Source organism: Microcaecilia unicolor, chromosome 6 (assembly GCF_901765095.1).
Source record: "Microcaecilia unicolor chromosome 6, aMicUni1.1, whole genome shotgun sequence".
NCBI lineage: Eukaryota > Metazoa > Chordata > Amphibia > Gymnophiona > Siphonopidae > Microcaecilia > Microcaecilia unicolor.
In genome coordinates, this window is record NC_044036.1 from 53,814,844 (window position 1) to 53,840,863 (window position 26,020).

Consider the following 26,020-nt stretch of genomic DNA (forward strand, 5'->3'; position numbering starts at 1 on the left):
GCCGAAGGGTTAGAAGGTAAAGTTTGCCTTTTTGCGGATGATACTAAGATTTGTAACAGAGTGGACACCGAGGAGGGAGTGGAAAACATGAAAAAGGATCTGCGGAAGCTAGAAGAATGGTCTAAGGTTTGGCAATTAAAATTCAATGCGAAGAAATGCAAAGTGATGCACTTAGGGAGTAGAAATCCACGGGAGACGAATGTGTTAGGCGGTGAGAGTCTGATATGTACAGATGGGGAGAGGGATCTTGGGGTGATAGTATCTGAGGATCTGAAGGCGACGAAACAGTGTGACAAGGCGGTGGCCATAGCTAGAAGGTTGCTAGGATGTATAGAGGTGTGACCAGCAGTAGAAAGGAGGTGTTGATGCCCCTGTATAAGTCATTGGTGAGGCCCCATCTGGAGTATTGTGTTCAGTTTTGGAGGTTGTATCTTGCTAAGGATGTAAAAAGAATTGAAGTGGTTGAAAGAAAAGCTACAAAAATGGTATGGGATTTGCGTTACAAGTCGTATGAGGAGAGACTTGCTGACCTGAACATGTATACCCTGGAGGAAAGGAGAAACAGGAGTGATATGATACAGACATTCAAATATTTGAAAGGTATTAATCCACAAACAAACCTTTTCCGTAGATGGGAAGGCGGTAGAACTAGAGGACATGAAATGAGATTGAAGGGGGGCAGACTCAAGAAAAATGTCGGGAAGTATTTTTTCACGGATAGAGTGGTGGATACTTGGAATGCCCTCCCGCGGGAGGTGGTGGAGATGAAAACGGTAACGGAATTCAAAAAATGCATGGGATAAGCATAAAGGAATCCTGTTCAGAAGGAAGGGATCCTCAGAAGCTTAGCGGAGATTGGGTGGCAGAGCTGGTGGTGGGAGGCAGGGCTAGTGGTTGGGTGGCGGGGCTAGTGATGGGCAGACTTCTACGGTCTGTGCCCTGAAAATGGCAGATACAAATCAAGGTCAGGTATACACATAAAGTAGCACATATGAGTTTATCTTGTTGAGCAGACTGGATGAACCGTACAGGTCTTTCTCTGTCGTCATCTACTATGTTACTATGCTATGTTACTATGTTCAGGAAGGCTGCAGCAGACTGCCAGGTTACCTTGTACAAAAGACACATTTCCTCAACTTTCCCTATGCAGGCGAGCACATGGAGTCTGATGGAGAACCGGGAATCAGCAGCCAGGAGACAGCACAAGCACACCTGGAGGAGGAGGACAAATTGGTGGCTGCTGAGTACTCACAGGAGGGCACCGTGGGAGAGGAAGAGCACATTAATGACATCATCCAGGAGCTGCCTGCTGGGCATGAAGATTAGGAGCAATTCACAGCACAACAAAAAAATTTTTTTTCGTGTGCTACTGGGCAAAAACCATTTGTCCTATACTAAATTCAGTGTGCGTATTCCAAATCCGAAGTCAGAATTGTTGTAACACGTCAGAAAATTTTGTTATGCATAAGTTTGCCCAAATGAATTAAGCACTTGGAAAGCATTGAATAATTTTTTACAGAATGAGTTTTACTCCAACAATTACCTGATCTACATCAAAGTTTTCATAGTAAGCAGTATATGAAAATGTAATGGAATAACAAAATTTTTAAAAAGTCTCGTATTCCAGTTTAAAAGTCTTACTTCAGCAAGGCTCAGTACTGTTAAAAGTGCTTCAGGCATCTACTTTTGCGTTTGTGACCGGTCATATTTTCACGTTGCAAAAACCAGCAGTAGTCCCCCATCATGTTGGGATTCCAGCGGCCTTGATATCTCTTCTCCATTGTAGAAATGTCTTTATGGAACCTCTCTCCATGTTCATCACTTACGTGTCCCAAATTGGGTGGGAAAAAGTCAAGATGGAAATTTAATAAAAATGCATTTTTAATGACATTCGGCAGCCAAGTTGTTCATATGCTTTAAGCATGTTGTCTACTAGTTCAGCATAGTTTTCAGCTCGTCTGTTCCCAAGGAAGTTCTGCACTACTAGCACAAATGGAACCCAAGCATTAATATTATAAGTGAATAGGCTTTGCATGTATAACTTAAAATCTAGACGTGACAGGCAAATTCGGAGTTCATATTTGGAATCGGCGGGATCAATTTAGTATAAATCACATGTTTTTCTCTCAGTAGCAAAATCATTGTTGCATTGTGTAGTGGTGCAACCTCCCCTCCTGTGGCATTTCTAGATGGCCCGATAGAGGCAGAGGAGGCTGATGAGCATTGGCTGATGGCTCATAGGGGACCTGAATGCCACAGACAGCAGCTGGAAAACTGGAGAGCAGGGGAACTGGGAGGCAGCCCAGAATATCTTGCAGCAGCTTTTGGGGATCCAGCGACCTCGAGCTGGATCTCCAGGATTACATTGTGGCCTTGGTGAGCACACTGCCCACACAGCAAGTGCCTGAGCGTCCAACTAGAAGCAGTGAGCCCAACAGTCCTGCAGTACCACCCTCCTCAGCAGCCGCAAGTGACATCAGTGGTCACACCACCCAGCCAAGCTTCACAGCATGGATGGGACACAGAGCACCCCAGGCCAGTGGGACAACCATGAGACCAGGTTCCTCAGGGGTAGCAGACACTCCCTTGCTGGGTGCTGGGCCCAGCAGCAGATCAGCCACCTGGCCAATCAGGTGGCCAGATTTCCAGGGTGCAGCAGAGGCAGAAGGATACAGTGATGAATGTGAGGACAATGGAAGCCCCATAGGGGAGGATTCTGACACACTTTCTTCTCCTGCAACAGCAGCTCAGGGATGGGGTGGGAGAGTTGGCTCTCAGAGGGGATGGGGAGGGGGAGGATGATATAGGGCTATGAGCCACCTAATTGCCATTGTGGTGGTGTGTTCTGGGGAGAGGGTGTGTGTGTGTGTGCGCGCGCATGCAGGGGGAGGGGTTATGTGCTGGGGACAGGGGTGTAATTAGATTGTAAGCTCTGTCGAGCAGGGACTGTCTCTTCATGTTCAAGTGTACAGCGCTGCGTACGTCTAGTAGCGCTATAGAAATGATAAGTAGTAGTAGTTGTGTGCTGGCGGAGGGGTGTGGTGTGTGTGCAAGGGGAGGAGGGGTCATGTGCACACTCATGAGACACACGCCAGATGCCCAAAACACTCATTCTCCCACCGCCAACAAACAATCCAGACACACACAGCTGCAGCACTAAGCACTCACTCTCCCAGCACCAGCAGTTGCCACACACACAACAGCAGTACTAAGCACTCTGTCTCCCAGGAACAGCACACAGCCCTTACACACACAGCAGCAGCACAGAGCACAGTGACAAACCGGGAGTGGAAAAACAGAGGAACAATGACAGGACACAAGCAGGTAGGGATGTAGAATGAGAGGTTGGAGGTTTGGGGACAATGAGGTTTTGGTGGGAGAAGGGGGTGAGATACAGAGGAAGGGATGGGTGTGGCTAGGGGGGACTAGCAGGTGTGGGCAAGGACTTGAGGAGGTGAGACACAGAGGAGGCAAGGCAGGAAATGTAAGGGTCAAAGGGTTCAGACTGGGGCAAACACATAAAGGTAACAAAGCACTCAGCAGCTCTCCACTATTTCTCACAAACGATCACGTCCACCTCTCCACTCTCCAACTCAGCAAAATCACAAATGGGTCTAAAGACAGGTTTAGTCTTACCCTAGATGCTTTTAAACCAGGTCTAATTCCAGGTGTTTTTCTTTCCATCCCCTGGAAGTTGTTTTGCTATCCATTATCAGCAAAATGTTCACCTCATAACACTGCCTATGTCACACGTCCTCTGGGAAGGTCTTCGTTTTGACAGCTAGTGGACTTGGGCAGGTTTATTTCTGTTGGTTTGATTATATGCTTTAGATGTTTTTCTGTGAGAAATATATTTCTATGCCTGTTATACCAATTTTTGGACATTTTTCTTTTTCAAAAATGAGCCCCGGAAAACAGTATTTTTGAAAAAAGATGGATGTCCATCTTTTGTTTTGAAAATACCAAGGACGTCCTTGGATTTGGATGTCCTTAGACATGGACGTCTTTGACTTTTGGCGATTTTCGAAACCAAAGATGTCCATGTCTAAAACATCCAAATGCAAGCCATTTGGACGTAGGAAGAGCCAGCATTTGTAGTGCACTCGTCCCCCTGACATGCCAGGACACCAACTGGGCACCCTAGGGGGCACTGCAGTGGACTTCATAAATTGCTCCCAGGTGCATAGCTCCCTTACCGTGTGTGCTGAGCCTTCCAACACCCCCCCAAACCCACTACCCTTAACTGTACACCACTACCATAGCCCTTACGGGTGAAGGGGGCACCTAGATGTGGGTACAGTGGGTTTGTGGTAGGTTTTGGAGGGCTCGCTGTTTCCTCCACAAACATAACAGGTAGGGGGGGTATGGGCCTGGGTCCGCCTGTCTGAAGTGCACTGCACCCACTGAAACTGCTCCAGGGACCTGCATGCGCTGTCATGGACCTGAGTATGACATCTGAGGCTGGCATAGAGGCTGGCACAAAATATTTTTAAAGATTGTTTTGAGGGTGGGAGGGGGTTAGTGACCACTGGGGGAGTAACGGAAGGTCATCCCCAATTCCCTCCGGTGGTCATCTGGTCATTTCGGGCACCTTTTTGTGCCTTATTCATAAAAAAAAACATGTCCGGGTGAAAACATTTAAGTTTTACTTTAGGACGTCCCTCCTTTTTTCGATTATGGGTCAAAGACATCTAAGTGTTAGGTACGCCCAAGTCCCGCCTTCACCACATCTCTGACACGCCCCCTTGAAATTTGGACGTCCTTGCAACGGACTTCAGTTAGAGATGCCCAAAATCGGGTTTCGATTATACTGATTTGGACATCTCTTCCAATTTATGTCAGAAGATGGACGTACATCTCTTTCGAAAATGAGCCTGAAAGTGATATACATCAAAGACATCACTGTATAGTAAAATAATTTCAATAAATACAATATTATTACAAATACCTAAAATTGATGTCCAAAATATGTAATGAAATGTGTGTGCTTTAAACCAAGGTACCTTTTTAAAACAGCTACATGTACGCAAAAACAATTTAAATGTAGTCGCTAGCAAACACTGAGCTAGGAATATGAGATTTGCATGAAATGTTACGATCATTGGATAATGGTTCACAACTACCTTATGTCTTTTCAAGCATTCTCAAATGGATTGAATAACATATCACACTTTACCTTTTTCTTAAATCCATAAATCTTGTTTCACATGTCTTGTGGGATTATTCCAAATTAAGGGGGTAATTCTATAAATCTGCACCTATATATAGACACCTAGAGGGTACCTGCAAGGGCACATTCTATACAGGAAAGAAGGTGCCTGCTTTCCTTTATAGAATACAAGCATAACTGGATATATGATATACAGTAGGACGCCGATTACCTGGACTCTCCCCTGCAGGAGGTGGTCCGGATAATCATAAATCTGGATAATTGGACATCCCTTTCCACAAGTTAAATAGCAAGGCTTTTCCTCTGCTGCGTCCATGCAACCTTTTTTTCTGCTGCGTATGAGTCAGGAGGAAAAGGAAATGGTTGGAAAAGGAATGGGCAGGGTTTTTCTCTGCTGCATCCCTGCTCCTGTTCACATCATTTCCTGCAGCAGACTATGCAGACCACGAGGGTTGGCTGGGAAGTTACTGTACTGTTGGGCGGATATTGGGTCCAAATAATTGGACATCCAGATTATCAGCATTTGGATAATTGGCGTCCTACTGTATATGCTTTTATGCTTAGGTGAGCACTTATGCCAGCTATAGAGCAGTGGTTACAAAAGCACACAGGATGCTAGGAATTATTAGGAAAAGGATGCAAAATAACACCAAGAATATTATAATGCCTCTGTATTGCGCCACCTTGAGTATTGTATTCAGTTCTGCTCGCTGAATCTCAAAGATATAGCGGAATTAGAAAAGATTCAGTGACCAAAATGATAAAGGGGATGGAACTCCTTTCATATGAGGAAAGGCTAAAGAGGTTAGGGCTCTTCAGCTTGGAAAAGAGACGGATGAGGGGAAATATGATTGAGGTCTACAAAATTCTGAGTGGTGTAGAATGAGTAGAAGTGAATTGATTTTTTTTACTCTTTCAAAAAGTATAACGATTAGGGGACACTCAATGAAGTTACATCAAAATACTTTTAAAACAAATTGGAGGAAATATTTTTTCACTCAAAAAATAGTTAAGCTCTGGAACTCGTTGCTGGAGGATGTAGTAACAGCGGTTAGCGTATCTGGGGTTAAAAGGTTTGGACAAGTTCCTGGAGGAAAATCCCTAATCTGCTATTGAGATAGACATGGGGAAGCCACTGCTTACCTTGGAATTGGTAGCATGGAATCTTGCTGCTATTTGGGTTTCTTCCAGGTACTTGTGGATTGGCCACTGTTGGAAGCAGGATACTGGGCTAGATGGACCATTGGTCTGACCCAGTTCTTATGTTCTTAAGTACTGCCAGAGATATACATGTAACTTATAAGATGCCTTTTACTAAGCTGCACTAAAAAGTGGGCTTAGCATGCCCTCACGTAGGTCTTTCCCATGCGCCAAGGCCATTTTTAGCACATCCAGAAAATGGCTGATTTTCCATTTATTTTAAATTAATAGCCATGTGCTAATGTTGCCATTAACAAAAATTAGCTCATGAGCCCTTTTTGACAAATGTTTTGTAGACAGTAAGGGCTCACATGCTAATCCTATGCTAATCAGTTAGTGTGTGGTAAGGCAAACGTGCTTACTGATTAGTTCGGAAACACCAACTCTCCACTCCCCCCCCCCCCCCCACCAGACATGCCCCGTCTGTGAAAAATTGAAAATTATTTTGTAGCATGTGGTTTGTGCATGCACATTATGAACTTATTTCAGGACGCCTCAGTGCGTCCCACGGTAAGCTCTTAAAGTGCGGTAAGCACATGCTAGCAAATGTCACAACATAGGAAACGGAGCCCATTGTATTCTATAAGTAACAGGGGCATATCTGCGTGGGGCCTCAGGGGCCTGGGCCCCCGCAGATTTTGCCCTGGACCCCCTACCACCATCAACCCTCCCCCGCTGCCGTTGCTTACTTTTGCTGGCGGGGGACCCCAACCCCCGCCAGCCGAGGTCCGCTTCCACCTGCCGCTGCCTTAAAAACTACTTCTTCAGCTGGCGGGGGACCCCAAACCCCCGCCAGCCGCCCCGCGGTGTTTAAAGTTCATCTTCGGCCTCCGTGGCCGTGCTGCTGTTGATAGGAGCTGTTGAATCCACTTTGGAATCTGACGTCGTTGTACGTTGTACGTGCTGCGACGTCAGACTCCGAAGTGGATTCAACAGCTCCTATCAACAGCAGCATGGCCACGGAGGCCGAAGATGAACTTTAAACACCTCGGGGCGGCTGGCGGGGGTTTGGGGTCCCCCGCCGGCTGAAGAAGTAGTTTTTAAGGCAGTGGCAGGTGGAAGCGGACCTCGGCTGGCAGGGGTTGGGGCCCCCCGCCAGCAAAGGTAAGCAACGGCAGCGGGGGAGGGTTGGCGGTGGGAGGGGGGTGGAGAGAGTCATTGGTGGCGGTGGGGGCTCTGACAATGGCGGGGGGGGGGGGGGCGGTGGCAGCGGGGGGGGGGCTAAAATGTGCCCCCCCTCTGGCTCTGGCCCCCCTACCGCCGGAGTCCAGATACGCCCCTGATAAGTAATGCACATTAAATGGGGGTCCTAGCTTTGCTGTGCCCACAATCTGTACCATGTGTGTTTACCTACCTGTAAAATATGTGCTTTACAGTGCATTGCTATGCATTGAGTTGGAGGAGTAGCCTAGTGGTTAGTGCAGCAGACTTTGATCCTGGTGAACTGAGTTCAATTCCCCCTGCAACTCCTTGTGACTCTGGGCAAGTCAGTTAACCCTCCATTGTCCTAGGTACAAATAAGTACCTGTATATAATGTAAACTGCTTTGAGTGTAGTTAGAAAAAAAACCACAGAAAGGCAGTGTATTAAGTCTCTTTTCCCCTTTATGAGATATTTGTATATTGTTTTAAAATATATATTTTTTGTTTCTAGTAATATGTGTTTTATATATTATGAATGTGATTTGTGAGTCACCTGGAACTTTTGGATTGTGCTGAATATAAGTTTATTAATAAATACATAAATGTTCTATGTAAAATATGCATATATTTGGGCTTAGGCAGGCATTTATGCAGGTATGGGGAGTGGAAGAGTGGCCTAGTGGTTAGAGCACTAGTCTTGACATCCAAAGATGCCCAGTTCAAATTCAATTGCTGATATGCCACTTAGGGCCCCTTTTACCATGCTGTGGCAAAAAGGGGCCAGCGCTGGCATCGGCGAGTGTTTTACATGCACACCGAGGCCCCCTTTTATCGCAGCTGGTAGAAGGGAAGTCTTGCTTTCCTACAGGAAATGGTCAGGCAGCAAGTAAAGCACTTGCCATGCAGCCATTTCAGGGGGTGCCCTTACCGCTACCCATTGAGGTGGCAGTAAGGGCTCCCGCATTAACCCAGTACTGCCAAGTACACTCTGGCTCTACAAAAATAAATAAAATTTTGTAGCGCCGGAAATGACAGCACGCTAGGGTTGAGAAGTACCACCGGGCTTACCACTGCTTAGTAAAATGAGCCGTTATCCCTCTATTGCCTCAGGTACAAACTTAGAGTTATGTTTACTAAGGCTCGTTAGCATTTTTAACATGCCTTTAAAGTTAAGGCGTGTCAAACACTAACACTCCAATACATTCCTATAGGCGCATTAGCGTTTAACGAGCATCAACTATTAACACACGTTAAAAATGCTAACGCAACTGTGGGGCCACGGGGACCTGGGCCCCCGTAGATTTGGCCCTGGACCCCTCTGCCGACGACCCTCTCGACCCCCTCCCGCCACCACCATTGCCTACCTTTGCTGGCGGGGGACCCCAACCTCCGCCAGCCAAGGTCCTCTTCTTCCGGCATCAGACTCACAGAAACAGAACGAAGCCTTGCGCCGGAAGAAGAGGACCTCGGCTGGTGGGGGTTGGGGTCCCTCGCCAGCAAAGGTAGGCGGTGGCGGCGGTGGGGGAGGGTTGGCGGCAGGAGGGGGGTCCAGAGGGTTATTGGCAGGGGGGGGGTCAAAGTTGTTGTTGGTGGTGGTGGCAGCGGGGGGGGGGGTTGGCAATGGCAGGGGGGGTCGGCAGCACCAGGGGGGGGGGCTAAAATGTACCCCCTCACCTCGGGCTCTGGACCCCCTTCCGCCGAAGTCTGACTACGCCTCTGCTCCAGAGACAGGGAAAATACGCAGTGTACCGGAATGTAATTTACCTTCAGCTACTACTGAAAAAAATGTGAGCAAAATCATAAATATGCCAGTATTCTAAACATTTACATGTGTAATTTCTGAATAAATGTTAATACTCCCTTTATAGAATGACCCCTTAATGCTAATGGCGTCAGAGCACTTTCATAGCCAGAATAAATAAACGCAATGTATAGGAACCTTTCTGAGAAACCATCACTAGCCGGATGGAGTTCCTGCAAGGAGTTCGATCAGTAGCATTGTAAGATCTAGTTTTAAAACAGGTAATGTCCAAGTGTTTTACATCTTCCTTAACCTGTATACCGTTTAACCCTTCAAATCAAATATTTGTGCTAATCTTCAACGCATCTTTGCTAAAAGTTGTTTTTGATGTTGTGCTTTCAGGGTCTGTTGAATGGATTAATATATTATAGACCTGATGACCCAGTAGATTATTTGGAAAATTGTTTGCAAAAAGTGAAGGAACTGGGAGGATCAGAAAAGGTGAGATGGGACACTTTTGTAGGTCAGGAAAAGAGGACATTGCCTCCCCTCAATGGAGGACAAGCCCGAAGAGCCTTTTTCAGAAACGGTAACGTATATTTCTAAATGGATTACTTAACACTAATTAGACTGTTGTGCAATTTGTTTTTGGGTGTTTAGATTCCTATGTAGTTATGCAAGTCATGGTATATTGGTTTAATGCAAATTTTAAAAAAATGTGCATATATTACAAATAATCAGAAACCTACTACAGATTTACATGGATCTTGTATACATTCATCTTTTCTTTCAGATCAGTAAACAGCAAATTATTCATTGTTTGTATGTGGATAATACAGGGTCATGAAAAGGGGTATAATTGCAATTCATTATGCAAAGTTTCTATTCATAGTATTATGAGTAACTGATTCTTCTTTAGCTCATGAATAAAGTATCATGATTTCTTTGTTAATCCACTTGAATACATAAAAATAAATAAGTCAAACATGGTACTTCTTATTGAAGGAAATACATGCTGACTGGCTTTGCAGAACTCTACTGAAGAAAGCATAACTCTTGAAAGCTGACTGAAAAATTATTGTTAGTCCAATAAAACAGTATGACCCACAGCTTATTTGTTAACTGTTATCTATCCAAATATGAATAAAGATGTCACATAATTGCAATGTCACATAATTGCAGAACGCCTTCATTCAAGGCCAGTGTACTAACACATGAAAAATTCATGGGCTAGCAACTGTTTTTAGCAAAGATTTCTCTACAGATGTAGATGTGCTGTTGCTCTTCTGCATCTGAGGCTAAATTTTGTGAAAAATTTCTCACATTGCCACAACTGATGATTTTGCATAGTTCTGGCTGTAGCAACACCTGAGAAATTTCAACAAAAATGCTCTCTATGCTACTCCCAAGCAGCCTCAAATCCCTGTGAGTCTGTGGTGTGCAACTTCTCTCTCCCCAGCCCTGATCCAGGGCTCAGCTTTAAAAAAAAAAAAAAGTACTGCTGGGTTCAGATAGCACCATTTTTCAAGATGGCACTGCCAGAACAAGAGTGAGAGGGGGTTGCCCCTGCCCTGCTGGATTAGAATCCTTGGGGATAAGCGGAAGGTGGTGCCAGTGGCATCACTTCTCTACTATAATAAAAAGCACCTGCAACGTTGTGAAGCTGACTCCGTGGCTTCACTGAAGTGAAGGGTTCGTAAGGTTCGTCAGATTCGTCAGTCTATCACCATCTCTCTCGGCCCCGCCCTTGCGTCAAAACGTGATGATGTTGAGGGCGGCGGACCTATCAGAGGCGTGAGGGTGGGGCCGAGAGAGATGGTGACAGATTGACGAATCTGACAAACCTTAGGAACCCTTCACTTCAGTGAAGCCACGGAGTCAGCTTCACAACGTTGCAGGTGCGTTTTATTACACTACATAGCACCCTAATTTTGGAGTTAAACATCGCAGGGTGGCTGGAGGGGGGGGGGGAAGAGGGGGGCAACGACCCTGGAACTGGGTGGGTGGGTGGGGGGCCGACCAACCCTGCAACTGGGAGGGAGGGGGAAACCTTGGAACTGGGAGGGGCCACCCTGGAACTGGTAGGGAGGGAGGGGGGGCCCCTGGCACACACTCTCATTCTCACACACACACTCTCGCACCCAGTGTCACTCTCTCTGTCACACACACTCACACATTCACTCTCTCTCTATCACACACTCACTCTCACACACACTCTGCAAAACACACACACTCCGAGGAAAACCTTGCTAGCGCCTGTTTCATTTGTGTCAGAAACGGGCCTTTTTTCCTAGTTTCTTATAAAGGGATGGGGCTTCCAGGGGTTAAAGTGGGATGAAAGTTTGAGCCCCAGATCAGGGCTAAGCAGCAGAAGGTTAGGGGCTACTATCTCATCATAGATTTGAGGCACCCCCAAGGCCTGTTTAATACATGCCACAGTCATGTAAAGAAGGGGTTTTTTTTTGTTGAAATTTCTCACTCATTGCCAAGGCTGCAAGAAAGTTCTCATGAAATATAGCTATAAATGCGATGAACCAGGAGGTATAATTTGGGTTTTTATTGTGACAGCATGCCGATGAATCCCTTTTCATATACTTGTTTTTACAAATTTACCCATTAGTGAGCTGTCTTGCACGCTTCTTCATCACAATAGCTCGTTAATGGGAAATGAATACACTTTCATGCATCCCAGATTATTCCTCAAAGGTTACCACTGTGAACACCACTTCTGCAAAGTGACTTTATGCAATATGCTAAACTTTTGGTGTTGTGCATTTGTTTGTATTTTCCACGTTTTCTACACAAAGCCCACTTTTGCAAAGTAACTTAATATATCAGCCAGTAAATAGTGAGAATAAATCTCACATTTAAAGTAGAGACATTGTGGAGCCCTGAAACTAAAATGCAGTAAAGTTTTCACTTACCATGCCTTAGATGCAAAAATTAGTCTGCGGTAAGTACAAAGCCTGTGCGCCTCTGCCATGTGATACCAGCATATCTCATACCACACAGAGAAATTCTTTACAACATTGTTACCCACAGATTCTGAAAATATTGCCCAAATTTGGATACTCAGAATTGGGCGTGGATCCCAGATCAGCGCTCAAACTACTTAGTTAATGGGCTCCAATGATTTTATTATTCAGCTAACAAGCGCTTCATTGCAGGGGCGTAGCCAGACTTCGGCGGGAGAGGGGTCCAGAGCCTGAGGTGAGGGGGCACATTTTAGCCCGCCCGCCAGCCAGCCATTGCCGACTTTGCCCCTCCCACCATTGCCGACTTTGCCCCCCCTCCCGCCGCCGACCCTGTCGACCCCCCTCCTGCCGCCAACCTGCCGTCGCCTACCTTTGCTGGCGGGGGACCCCAAACCCCGCCAGCCGAGGTCCGCTTCTTCTCTCAAAAGGCTTCCTGCTGTTTCTGACAGGACGTCAGATTCACAGAACGAAGCCTTGCAGATCAGCTGATCTGCAAGGCTTCGTTCTGTGAGTCTGACGTCCTGCATGTACAACATGCAGGATGTCAGAAACAGCAGGAAGCCTTTTGAGAGAAGAAGTGGACCTCGGCTGGTGGGGGTTGGGGTCCCCCACCAGCAAAGGTAGGCGACGGCGGGAGGGGGGGGGGTCGGGCGGGTCGTCGGCAGGAAGGTCCAAGCCCAAATCTAAGGGGGCCCAGGCCCCATATAGTTACATCACTGCTTCATTGGCACTAATTATGATTTAGATGTCGATTTGGCTATGTGATATTCTGTAACAATGGCCACCTAAATTGGATTGTATGCAACTCTAAAGGGCGTGGCCATGGGAGGGGCATGGGCAGGTCAGGGATGTTCACAAAAGACGCACACAGTGTTACAGAATAACAGGTATCTGTGTCCAATTTGCATGCCAGGATTTACGCCACGTTTCAGTTGGCAAAAGTCCTTATGCCAGTAGTTCCCAAACCCGGTCCTGGAGGCACCCCAGCCAGTCAGGTTTTCAGAATATCCACACTAAATATTCATGAGAGAGTTCTGCATTCACTGACTCCACTGCATGCAAATCGCTCTCATGAGAATTCGTTGTGGATGTCCTGAAAACCTGAATTGCTGGGGTGCCTTCAGGACCAGGTTTGGGAACCACTGCCTTACGCCCAAAATTTAGCACCAAATTTGCTGCCTAAAAGTTGAATGCCAAATTCAGCACTGAATGCTATTCTATAGGGTGCTCATCCCAAAGTGCCATTTATAGAATAGTGCTGAGTGCTGAATTTTATCAGCACTGAATTTTTGGCACCATTTATAGAATCTGGCCCTAAGTGTATTCACAGTTAGCAAGGATACAATTACAGTACCACCTCTCAAGTGCTTCCACACTACCTTCAACAGTAAGAGTATGTGGTAAAGTACCATACACCAACTGCAATGTACAGTCCATGGCCATTCCCCCTCATTCCCTGCTCCAAAATAGTCTGTGCGATTAGCACATGAATTAGCAGGTGCTAAATGTCACACTAGCGTGTTAATGGTTACCATGCTTATGAGCTAATAGTACATGCTCATTTATTTATTGATTTATTTGCTGCATTTGTACCCCACATTTTCCCACCTATTTGCAGGCTCAATGTGGCTTACACTATGTTGCAAAAGGTATAATCATAATGAGAGCAAGAGGTATGGTCTAATTTAACATATTACTGTGTAAGAAATGAGGTAGATAGGTCAGTAGAATTATTTACATAACACAAAATAAAACAGGCAAGCTATAATGACCAATAGTGATAATGTGATTAACATAATCAAATTAGAAGGGATCAGTATTAGTTGGTTTACATATAGAATGGAATCAAGTCATTAAGGAGGATTTTTATTGTAAGTCTCTTCGAACAGGTGCATCTTCAATAACTTCCGGAAGGTTGTCAAGTCATTCATGTACTTACTGGACTTTTGTAAAATGGCCCCTATGTATTTTGTGTTAAATGTGAATGGCATTTTATACAAATGATGTACTATTAATGCAAGGATGTCTGGCTGTCTAGATTTGTCCTTGTGATGTCATTTACTACTCCAGCAACAGCTGACTCTGTGGCATGAATCAACTTTGATTACCCAGTTCTTTTCCCAGTTGTTTTAAATGTGTGAATGTTCTAAAAACAAACAAAATAAAAACAGTTTCATCTCCACCACATCCACCGGGAGGCTGTTCCACGCATCCACCACCCTTTCCCTAAAGAAATATTTATTTTGATACACTCAGGAGTAGTCTAACAAAATACTTCTTTAGGGAAAGGGTGGTGGATGCGTGGAATGGCCTCCCAGTGAAAGTGTTGGAGTCGAAGATGTATCTGAATTCAAGAAAGCTTGGGACAAGTACATAGGATCTCTAAGGGAGCGAAAGAGATAGTAGATTGCACGGACGGGCAGACTGGATAGGCCGCACCTCGAATAATGTGTTCAATTCTGGTCACCGCATCTCAAAAGAGATATAGTGGAATTAGAAAAGGTACAGAGAAGGGCGACGAAAATGATAAAGGGGCTGGCTAGGGCTCTTCAGCTTGGAGAAAAGATGGCTGAGTGGAGATATGATAGAGTCCTATAAAATAATGAGTGGAGTGGAATGGGTTGACATGAATCGCTTGTTTACTGTTTCCAAAAATACTAGAACTAGGGGGCATGCAATGAAGCTACAAAGTAGTAAATGTAATATGAATCAGAGAAAATATTTCTTCACTCAATGTGTAATTAAACTCTGGAATTCGTTGCCAGAGAATGTAGTAAAAGCAGCTAGCTTAGCAGGGTTTAAAAAAGATTTGGATGGCTTCCTAAAGGAAACGTCCATAGACCATTATTAAAATGGACTTGGGGAAAATCCATTCCTTATTTCTAGGATAAGCAGCATAAAATGTATTGTACTGTTTTGGAATTTTGCCAAGTACTTGTAACCTGGTTTAGCCACTGTTGGAAACAGGATGCTGGGCTTGATGGACCTTTGGTCTGTCCCAGTATGGCAATATTTATATACTTATGTCAGCATTTCCCAAACTGTGTACCACGGCACCTTAGTGCGCCACAGTGAACTCTCTGAGGTGCCGTGGCAAATCCTGCCCTCCCTCCCATCGGAACCGCTACTGCAGACAGCAGCGCAGCAGCAGCAGCAGCAGAAAAACAACAACAACAAAAAAGCAAGCACAGGACTGCATCAGCCTTCAAGCATGTGCTGTCAGTTCTGCTGGTCCTCTGCCCCCGGAACTGGACGTTGACATCAGCAGGGGCAGAGGACCAGCAGAGCTGACAGCGCATGTCTGAAGGCTGCTGTGGCCCCGTTCTTGTTTTTTTTTTGTGACGGCAACTGGGGACAGGGAGCTGACTCGCAGAGGTGACTGCCAAGGAGGTTGGATGATGTAAAAAAAATTGAAGCCAATTTAAAAAATGCTACCAACAATAAAGAATTACAACTCAGATGCAGCAGCTCATAGGTTTACTTGCTTTTTTTGAATGGGAAGGGAAACATTTTTTAAATTTAATCTCACTTATATTTTTAAACATACTGGCTTTGTGCAGCATACAGATGTACACAAAGGAAGTGTAATAACAGAATAACTTTTCATAAGTAGAATAGTAATTTGTTATAAATCATAATCAGTGTGTCGTTTGGAGGGGCTGGTTATTGGTACACTCTAGTACTGTTGTGGCCATGGAAGACGGAGACCTGTGTGGCCAAAGGGGGTGGAGACCCTTGTGGCCAGGGGGTGATGACCTGTGTGGCTGGGAGGCATAGACTTGTGTGGCTGAGGGGGGTGGAGATGGGGGGGGGGGGGGGTGCTGTGAACAATTGCTCAGATACGAAGGGTGCCATGAACTGAAAATGTTTGGGACCCACTGACTTATGTACTTATGTAACCTGTCCTACTGAAAAACATGTAGAAGGGACATGCATAAAGTCAGAGCTTTGATGTTTTCATTTTTTTTTAAGAACAACTACTAATATAGCTTGCATAAAGGATTATAAGTGCCATTTGGTAAAGATGACTCAATCGTAAAATTCCATTTGTAACAATTACACAACATAAGGGTAAACTAAGGTGTTCAGAGATTTTAAGAAACCCTTTCATCCTATCAGCAGTAGGTCTATACCTTTCTTCTGTCTTATTGAATTGTGAGAGGGGTATGCCATGTATTTTATTGTTTGTGGGTTCTTTCTTTTCTGTACAGTGCTGCCATCAGATAGTGCTAACTTTCCATATCGACGGTATGACAGACTGCCTCCAATCCATCAGTTCTCCATTGAAAGTGACACAGATCTCTCAGAAACCGCAGAGTTAATTGAAGAATATGAAGTATTTGATCCTACAAGATCTCGACCCAAATTTATTCTTGTCATAGGTGGGGATCACAGTACATAGATAGTTTTTGACAAACCGTTTTGAGTTGTGATCACTAACATTCTATTTCTCCCATTTTGGGCTTATTAAGGCATATTTATTTACCGCCATTTTAAAGACATTCACTAAAAGTGATATATAGCAACTATAACCCAGACATAGGCAACAAAAAATTACAATAGTACAAACATTCAAATAATAGTGCCATCTATAGTACAGTCTATAGGATGCTGCCACTTCCCCTTAAGAAATCTTCCCCACAGTGTCAGGGCCACCTTAAAATCCTAGTCCCGCCCAAGGGGGAAGTGACATGAGAGGAGTGGAGCCAGGAGAGCATGGTCCAGGAAATAAAAAAGGCTAGCCAGAACTAGGTTAAGGAGACCCAGAGGTAAGTAGTGACACCTAGTGCAGATGCCCCACCGTAAAGCTGAGAAACTGCCACCACTACGTTCAGGTAGACCAAGTTCAATTAGGTATATCTTGCATGCACTAGTTATGAGGCACAATTCTACTGAATTTTTATTGCAGATCGACACACACAAAAAAAGAAGTTTTTGGATAAAATTAAAAAACCTTTTCCATCATGAATAATGTAATGGGTTGTAATGTTAGCCCACTTGAATGGATAGAAATAAAAGTCAACAGGGTTGGTTTGATGATGCAGATGGCAAGTGAGATGCACTGCCATGCAGAATGTCATTATTTTAATCGATAGGTCAAATCATCCTCTCCCTAGGTTGATTGAGACTGTGAATGCTGCAGAAGCAGCATTCAAAGCTCTAAATTCAAAGAGCCATGACCATTGCTTAAAACAGTGGTTCCCAAAACTGGTCCTGGAGGCACCCCAGCCAGTCAGTTTTTCAGGATATCCACAATGAATATTCATGAGAGTGTTTTGCATGCATTGCCTCCACTTCATGCAAATCTCTCTCATGAATATTCATTGTGGATATCCTGAAAACCTGATTGGCTGGAGTACCTCCAGGACCAGGTTTGGGAACCACTGGCTTAAAAGTAACATCTACTTGCCTGTCAGCGCTAATGATTGCAGGGTTCTGGAAGGAGCTTGGTGCATGGACTTTAACCCAGAACTGCCAAATCCTTAGGTACAGTACAGTCTCGATTATCCGACCTTTCCTAATCTGACCATTAGGCATATCCGACAGATCCCCCAGTGATATCATTGTGTCTTTTTCCATTTTCGCACTTGAGACAATTTGTTTCAGTCCCAGGACCCTGCTTTTACAGCAAAACAGCACCGTTGTGACCAGGGACCTTGCTTTTACAGCCTTTGTTTATGCGTTGTTTGAGGGGTTACCATTGTTTTCTGTATTATCCGACTTTTCACTTATCTGACAACGGGCCGGTCCCATTTACGTTGGATAATCGAGACTTTACTGGAGTTGCAAATAAAAGCTCATGGCACTTGACAAACTGTTATCTTCACAGTAAAAATGAAAAGACAGAAATAATTAAACAATGTGAAAATCCATTTTCTTCCTTCCTTGTCTCCAGCCAATCTCCAATCCAGTTTATTTGACTCAATTTTTGTGCACTCCAAGGCTAAGAAGACCGGTGCTTTATTAATTCTTCAGTTAAAGGTTTATTACATTATAAAAGAGTATGAGCAAGTTTGTTCTGTTTTTATGCAGTACAGGTATGAAATAGCCTATCTCAGGATCTAAGATTGTTAACCGTTCCATTTTTCATAAACATTTAAAGAGTTTCTTAGGGGCCCTTTTACTAAAGGGTCGGCACGCGGCAATAGGCTTGCCGCAAGCCAATCCGGAACTCCCGTCAGGCTACTGCAGGTGCCTGGTGGTAGCTCCTACTCCCAGTGCTTGCCATTTCCGGTGCTATGAAAATATTTTGTATTTTTGTAGCGCCAGAGTTCACCCGCTGGGTTAGTTACCCACTGTGGTAAAAGAGGACCTTGGTGTGTGTCAAAAACAATAAAAGTTTACATTAAAACAGAACTAAATAATCAATATATTTGAATGTCCTAAATTTTTAGGACACCAATAAAATATATTGATTATTTAGTCCTGTTTTAACGTAAACCTTTACTGTGTATGTATGTATTTTCTCAGCCAGTTAAGCTGGCTTGTATATTCTTATCTGTTTTGGACCTCAGAGGGAGTTGGCAGAAAATAAATCACTAGATTAGAATAGATTAGATTAGACTCCCTCTGCTTTAGCTGCCACAAATCATCATCTTCTTTCCAATCAGAAGCTCACTTCTTTGACTTACAAAGCGCTTCAAAACCACCTTTTCTCCCATCTATCATCCAACAATTTTGTCCTATAATTTAAACATTTATACAGTAGTCAAGTGAACTGCCCCTCTCCCCCTCAAAGAGGGCTGGAAAAGTCAAGTCAGTAATCTATAAGGAGGAACTCTCCCAATTCATGGTGCTTCACTGCACATTTTCTTGCAGGACTCAAAGTCTTATTTCTTATTGAACCTTACTGCTCATGCAAAGTGGAGCATTAGCAACAATAACTAAAATCATCCACTTATCCAAAGAATAATGCATGAGTTTTGGCAATGGTAATTTCCCCATATTCTAATATTAGCCTTGCTCTACAGGGAACAATGGTAGGTATGACAGTTCTCAAAACAATTCAGTTTATCAATTTTCTGTCCTCTGGCATGCAAGACATTTCACATCATTCTGAAATTGAAATTCATTCCTTCTCCTCAAATTTCTCTCTCAGTGTTCTTTGAAACTATGGGGAATATTCAAATAGAAATTCTGAACAACCCTTCCAATCATATCTCTCAGGCTCCTAGAGTTTCCAGAGTGTAAATGGACTACTATTTATTTATTGATTTGTTTGTTTGTTTGGATTTATTTACCACCTTTTTAAAGAACTTCTCTCAAAGTGATGTATAGCAACAAACAATTACAATAGTACAAATATTCAAATAATAGTGCTGTCTATAGTACAGTCTATAGGATGCTGCCACTTCCCCTTAAGAAGTCTTCCTCACAGTGTCAGGGTCACCTTAAAACCCTAGCCCCGCCCAAGGGGGAAGTGACATGAGAGGGGTAGAGCCAAGAGAGCATGGTCCAGGAAGTATAAAAGGCCAGCCAGAGCAAGGTTAACCAGAGCCAGAGCAATGCAGATGTCCCACCCTGAAGCTGAGAAACTGCCACCACTACGTTTCAGGTAGACCAAGTTCAACTTTGAACCTTGAAGTGTTTGTGTTTTGACCTGACTGGCTGCAGGCCAGCCTTGTGTACCTGCTAGAGACTGTGCTGATAACTGTGGACCCAGGGACCAAGCCAGAGATCAGTAAGAGTTGCTGCTGAGCAAAAGATATTCATGTATGCTGTGGTTCTGCAGGAGCAGGCCACTCAAGGACATTCCTATGTTTACAGAACTAGCTTTGAGTATTGTGAAGTAAACAGGAGCCCTTATGGACACCTTTAATAAATCCCCGATTCCCTCCGGTGGTCAACTGGTCAGTTTGGGCACCTTTTTGAAGCTTGGTCGCAAGAAAAAATGGACCAAGTAAAGTCGGCCAAGTGCTCGCCAGGGATGCCCTTCTTTTTTCCATTATCGGCCGAGGACGCCCATCTCTTAATCACACCCCAGTCCCGCCTTCGCAACGGTGCCGACACGCCCCCGTGAACTTTGGTCATCCCCGCGACGGAAAGCAGTTGAGGACATCCCAAATCGGCTTTCGATTATGCCGATTTGGGCGACCCCGAGCGAAGGACGCCCATCTCTCGATTTCTGTCGGAAGATGGGCGCCCTTCTCTATCGAAAATAAGCCTGATAATATTCACATGTGTTCTTAATTGTGTATTTTATTATTTATTTTTTTAATATATTCTTTGCAGAATTGTTTTGTCTCCTGAGGCAGACACCTCTAGTGCCAAAACACAGGACTGCGTCGACTCAGTTGTAGAATTCAATACATGTTTTGCCCTTGCATTGGAACTACATTGATTTGCCCCGCCCCCCCTTTTTTTTGCCTTGTTCGTACGTTTGGGAGTGCTTCTTTTCTTTTTCTCTAAGGATTTACTTCCATTTTGTATCTATGGTGAAAAACATGAATGGAATTGTTATAAGACTTTTCATACCTTCGATTGTTCTCTGCAGAGCAAAGCTAGTATCAGAATATGGGGAAACTACCGTTGCCAAAACTCATGCATTATTCTGTGGATAAGTGGAAGATTTTAGTTATTGCTGCTAATGGATTACTTTCCATGAGCAGAAAAATTCACAAGTGATAAGTGAGTTCTACAAGAAAATGTACATTCAGGGATGTTCCTCCTTGTAGGTTACTATCTTGCCTTTTCTAACACTCTTTTAGGGGAGTTGGGCAGTTCACTTGACTCTTCCTAAATGTATAAATCATAAGGTGGGTATTAAATGTAATTATATTTATGGCAGGCATAATGTTCTACAGTTTCCTTGAAGCCCAGGTTGCTGGTGAAGGATTGAAAATAAAACTAGCACAGATCTAACCAGGTCAAAACATTATTTGTTTCTAAAATTAGGTGGGCCTGGCAGTGGAAAGGGCACACAGAGCCTGAAAATAGCAAAACGGTATGGATTTGAATACATTTCAGTCGGTGAATTATTAAGGAAGAAGATCCACAGCACAAGTACCAACAGAAAATGGAGCCTAATTGCAAAAATAATTACGACGGGAGAACTAGCACCACAGGTACTCAGATCTTCACTATGGCACGCTCATCTGGGATAGATATCTATACCTATATTAATTTTGTATCCTTACAATGTGATATTATTTTGGCTATTTCTTTCTGAAAGGAAACTACAATTACTGAGATAAAGCAAAGATTAATGCAGATCCCTGATGCAGAAGGCATTGTGATTGATGGATTTCCGAGAGATGTTGCCCAGGCATTGTCCTTTGAGGATCAAGTAAGAGTAATTTATATTTTTTTAAAAATTATTCTGTAGAATCTTCTCAGTGTTGTGTCTGCTATACAAGGCAATGGAGGTAACCAGAAAAATTTAATTGTTCATGCAGCGCTGCTCTTAAAATCTTTGTGCATGTATAATTACAGGTTGTGATAAGGTTATTTTTTAGGTCTGCTTTTTTTTTTTAGAATATTAAAACTATTCTGTAGATTCTTAAGAAACGAAAGAAATAGGAATTGTTAGAGCTTTATGAAGATTGGAAATTTACTATATTCTCAGTTTTATAACATACCTAATTTGTTGGCATGTTGATTGTATAGCAATAATTCTGTTAATCTTTTGTTTGAATACTCATTAAAGCAAAAGACAACTACAGTACACTCCCAGAGAATGGAATACACTGTAATTATAGTAATTGTTATCTATCAAAAAATGAATAGTTCCAAGGTTTCATTGTGTGGCACCAGTGTTTTCGAAATCAAGGTCAAGATTATAAGTTGAATCATATATATTTTTGTTTGAGATCACTCAGCTGTTTAATTTTGCTCAGTTTGATTGTCTTCAGCTTGCTTAAGGCCAGATACAGGAAAGGGTTTTTCCCATTTTCTGCCTAAGAAAATATCATTATGTTTACATTGCATTTGTGACATCTGAAAGCTAAAATTCAGGATTTTGTACAACTAACAGCAACATATCTGAAAAATTTAGGATATACAATTATGTTTATAGTAAAATGTACACCTTGTTGTTAAACCAAATGGGTACTATGTAGGATCAATCCTTACTAGTCAGGCTAAATTCTGTATATGGTACCAAAAAAAAAAAAGAGCTCTAAGCACTATTCTATAAATAGCCATCTGAGTTGGGCGCTGTTTGGCACCAGGATTTGCACCCAGTTTTGGGCGTGAAGATTTACATCTACTGAAATGTGGAATAAATCCTTGCACCTAAATGAGGCACAAATCTGCCTAATTCTGTAACCCTGCATGCAAATTCCAGGAGTACCCGCCCATGGCCACGCCCCCTTTTTGGATCCACGCGTAAAAATGTACACACACATCTTTATAGCGTAGCGACTAAAAGATGCGCACAAAATTTCAAATAGCCAATTAGTGCCGATGTTTCTTAGCACCCAATTATCAACGCTAATTGGCCGTTATGCAATTAACGTGCACATGCAATTTTTAGCGCCATTTATAGAATTGGGGGTATATGTCAAAAGGTGGAGTTTTGTAGAAAAATATTTTGAGTTATGTTTTTAATTTTTTTTGTACAAATTGGTGCACATGGTATTAGATTATGGATAAAATAAACAATTGAGGCTAGTCTGTAAATTGGTGCCTCTATTAGAGGCCACAAAGGGGTGCTTACTGGCAATTCTTTAATGGCTTAAGAGTGCATCTAGGCCATTATAGAATATTAGCACAAAGAGGCTTTGCAGAGGCATAGCTAGGTGGGGCGCCAGGGGAGCAACCGCTCCTCCAAATGGACTTTGGATGGTGCCCACACTTATTTTTCAGGTGGTCTGTCACACTTATGCAGAGCGCGCTCACCTTTCTGCTCCCCCTGGTGTCACAGCCTGGCTACGCTTCTGATTGGTGCGCCAAAACTTACACATGCCTACTTATGACAGGTCAATAACTGGCATATGTGGGCATGCCTGGACAAGTCACTTAACCCTCCATTGCCCCAGGTACAAAACGATACCTGTATATAATATGTAAATAGCTTTGATTGTAACCTCAGAAAGGCAGTATGTCAAGTCTCATCCCCTTTCCCTAAGTGTGCCATGCAATGCGTGCAACTGATAGTAACCTATAAGTTGCATGTGTCGCTTTGCAACATGCCGGTGCTTCACCCACATGTACATCCCACCACACACTGTTGCACACTAAGCGATTTAGGTGCACTGTTTATATCAACATCTCTCTTCCTCTGCAGCATCCTGGCATCTGCCCACCCATCACTGAAGCCCTTTCCTCCCTGCTATACCAGGCATCCCCAGCACCTGATTTATTATTGCTGCCTGCGCCAGCCCCGCAGGCTTCATCGGCCAGATTCCGACAGACAGAAAATAGGAAGTGACATCAGTGACGGCGGGACACAGCTAATAGAAGCCTGCGGGGCCAGTTCAGGCAGCAATAATGAATCATTGCAGGCATCAGGGACGCCTGTAAGGTACACAGAGAAGGATGGTGTTCAGCAATGAGCGGGATGCCGCAAAGGAGGAGAGATGTTGATGTGGGGTGCTGCCGCTGGGTGAGCCTGAGCTAAGAATGGGTGGGCCTGTTCCTACGCAGGCCCACCCATAGCTACACCACTGATTGGTGCTACTATTCTGTAAACTAGGAATACCATTGGTGTCATAATTTAGGTACCAGCTTGTAGAATTGCCTTTAATATTTCCACAAAAATTTGACTCTAGTATAAAGCTAGTGATGTTCCTTTCTATGCCAGGGTACTAGCGCTCTCAGGTAACCCTTTTTGACTAGAGTACAGCAGCATAGGCAGTTGGTGACTCCGCTGTTTGGGGAGTTTAAAGTGGGTGGGGTTAAAGTGGGGTATAGGGCGGGCCTAGGCAGAATAGAGCAAATTAAAATCCTTGGGGTGGGGCAATATCTGTCAGAGCTGAACTGAATAACATATTTAACTATTTGGCTGAATACAAATAATGAAATATATTATTTGTCCAAATACGAATACCGATTTTGAATAATGGGCATTGAGCTTTAACATAACAAATAACAAAACAAGCAACGTGAAATCAGAGTGGTGTTCAGCAGCACTGTAACAGAAATCTTGTGGTTAATGGCAACCATAGAATGATTTGTCTATCAACTTGTTTGGTAGGTTGCCAAGTGGCCACCGGGCTTCAGATCTGCTGCCCTTTAGTTGATTGTTGTGTTAACAAACATATTTGGAATACATTTTACCTGTATTAGCTGTGCTTAATGCTTAGAACAGTAGTCTGAGAACCAGGGAAGACAGGGTTCAAATCCCACTGCTGCTGCTTGAGATCTTGGACAAGTCACATAATCCTCCATTTCTTCAGGTACAAAGCTTAGATTATGAGCCCTCCAGGGACAGGAAAATACCTACTGTACCTGAATGTAATTCACATTGAGCTACAACTGGAAAAAACACAGCTAAATCCAAATTCAAAATCCAGAACTGGCATATTGTGACATAATAAAAATAAAGCTCAGAACCTTTCAAGCAATTCTATCATACCATAAAAACACTAACTTCCAGGAGTCACACAACAAGGGCCTACCAGGCAGTGGTCAGTAGATCATCAATTTGCCTGTTGGAAAATGAAACCCTGATTCGCAAGGATTGATCCTATATAGATATTCAGTGCTAACAGAGAACGCCATTTTTTTCTCATATGCAGAACCAGTGGTGTTCCTAGGGTGGTTGACACCCGGGGCAGATCACCAATGTGCCCCCCCCCCCGGTGAAACGAAACCCCCTCCCGGTGAATTTTTACCTGCTGGGGGGGGGGGGGTGCCGCGCGCCTGTCTGCTTCGCTCGTTCCATGCTCCCTCTGCCCCGGAACAGACGCAGAGGGAGCACGGAACGAGCGGCACCAACAGGCGTGTTGCACCCCCCCCAGCGGCGTGTACCCGGGATGGACCGCCCCCACCGCCCCCCCTAGGAACGCCACTGTGCAGAACGTAGACAGATCTCACCAAGGACATAATAAGTAATCATAAACTAAAAATGGAAATATGAACACAAATATTAAATTGACCCCCCCCCCCCAAAGCTTGACTCTACATATAATGCAACAACCAGGGAAAAAGAAGCAGTGATGCATGGCTCCTCTGCTGTGCAAAATATGAAGGTAGCAAATATAAATTTCAAAAACTGGCATATTCCAATTACAAATTAACAATAAAACACAAAGGAAAATAAGTTACTCCAATAAACAGAGGTATCACCTTAATACAATTTTTGACTAGCTTTCGAAGGCCAAAACCTCTTTTCTTAGGTCTGGACAGGATACCATAACACCAGTATACTGTCCCAACCTGAGCAAGGAGACTTTGGCCACCGAAAGCTAGTCAAAAAATTTATTTAGTCCAATAAATAGGTATCAAGATAGGTATCAAGGATAGTCAAGATGGCCGCCAGGTAAGGAGCTCTGTAACGAGCTCCCGAAACCCCAAGGGAACTAAATCCACCCAAACCATCCTAGGGCATACCTAACCGGACCGGAGCTGAATCGGAGCCACACCAGACCGGATTGGAGGACCACAGGACAGCGACGGCCTCACTGAGTCCAACGCGAGCGAGCGAGTGACCCGAGACCGATCACGATCACCCACCTGCCTCGAGGCCACGACCCGTCCCCATCCGGACTGAGGCCCAGCTGTGCCAAAAACGACTGGCCTCATCAACCAGAGGCCTGGCAGAAGCGAGCCCATAGCCCGGCCGACTGAGAGGACGCTCTACAAGGAGCTCTGCAAGGCGCTCTGCAGGGCACTCTAAAAATCAGCTGCC

At 44.1% G+C, this 26,020-nt stretch overlaps 1 protein-coding gene across 1 annotated transcript in view; it reads left to right on the top strand.

The window, feature by feature from the left end:
* The window catches only part of AK5 (adenylate kinase 5), a 346,160-nt gene that overhangs the window by 4,425 nt on the left and 315,715 nt on the right, over positions 1 to 26,020 (top strand). The window contains exons 2-5 of the mRNA XM_030207788.1: positions 9,656 to 9,842; positions 16,440 to 16,610; positions 21,124 to 21,293; positions 21,401 to 21,514. Coding sequence (XP_030063648.1) covers positions 9,656 to 9,842; positions 16,440 to 16,610; positions 21,124 to 21,293; positions 21,401 to 21,514 — 642 coding nt within the window. The remainder of the gene's footprint in view (positions 1 to 9,655; positions 9,843 to 16,439; positions 16,611 to 21,123; positions 21,294 to 21,400; positions 21,515 to 26,020) is intronic.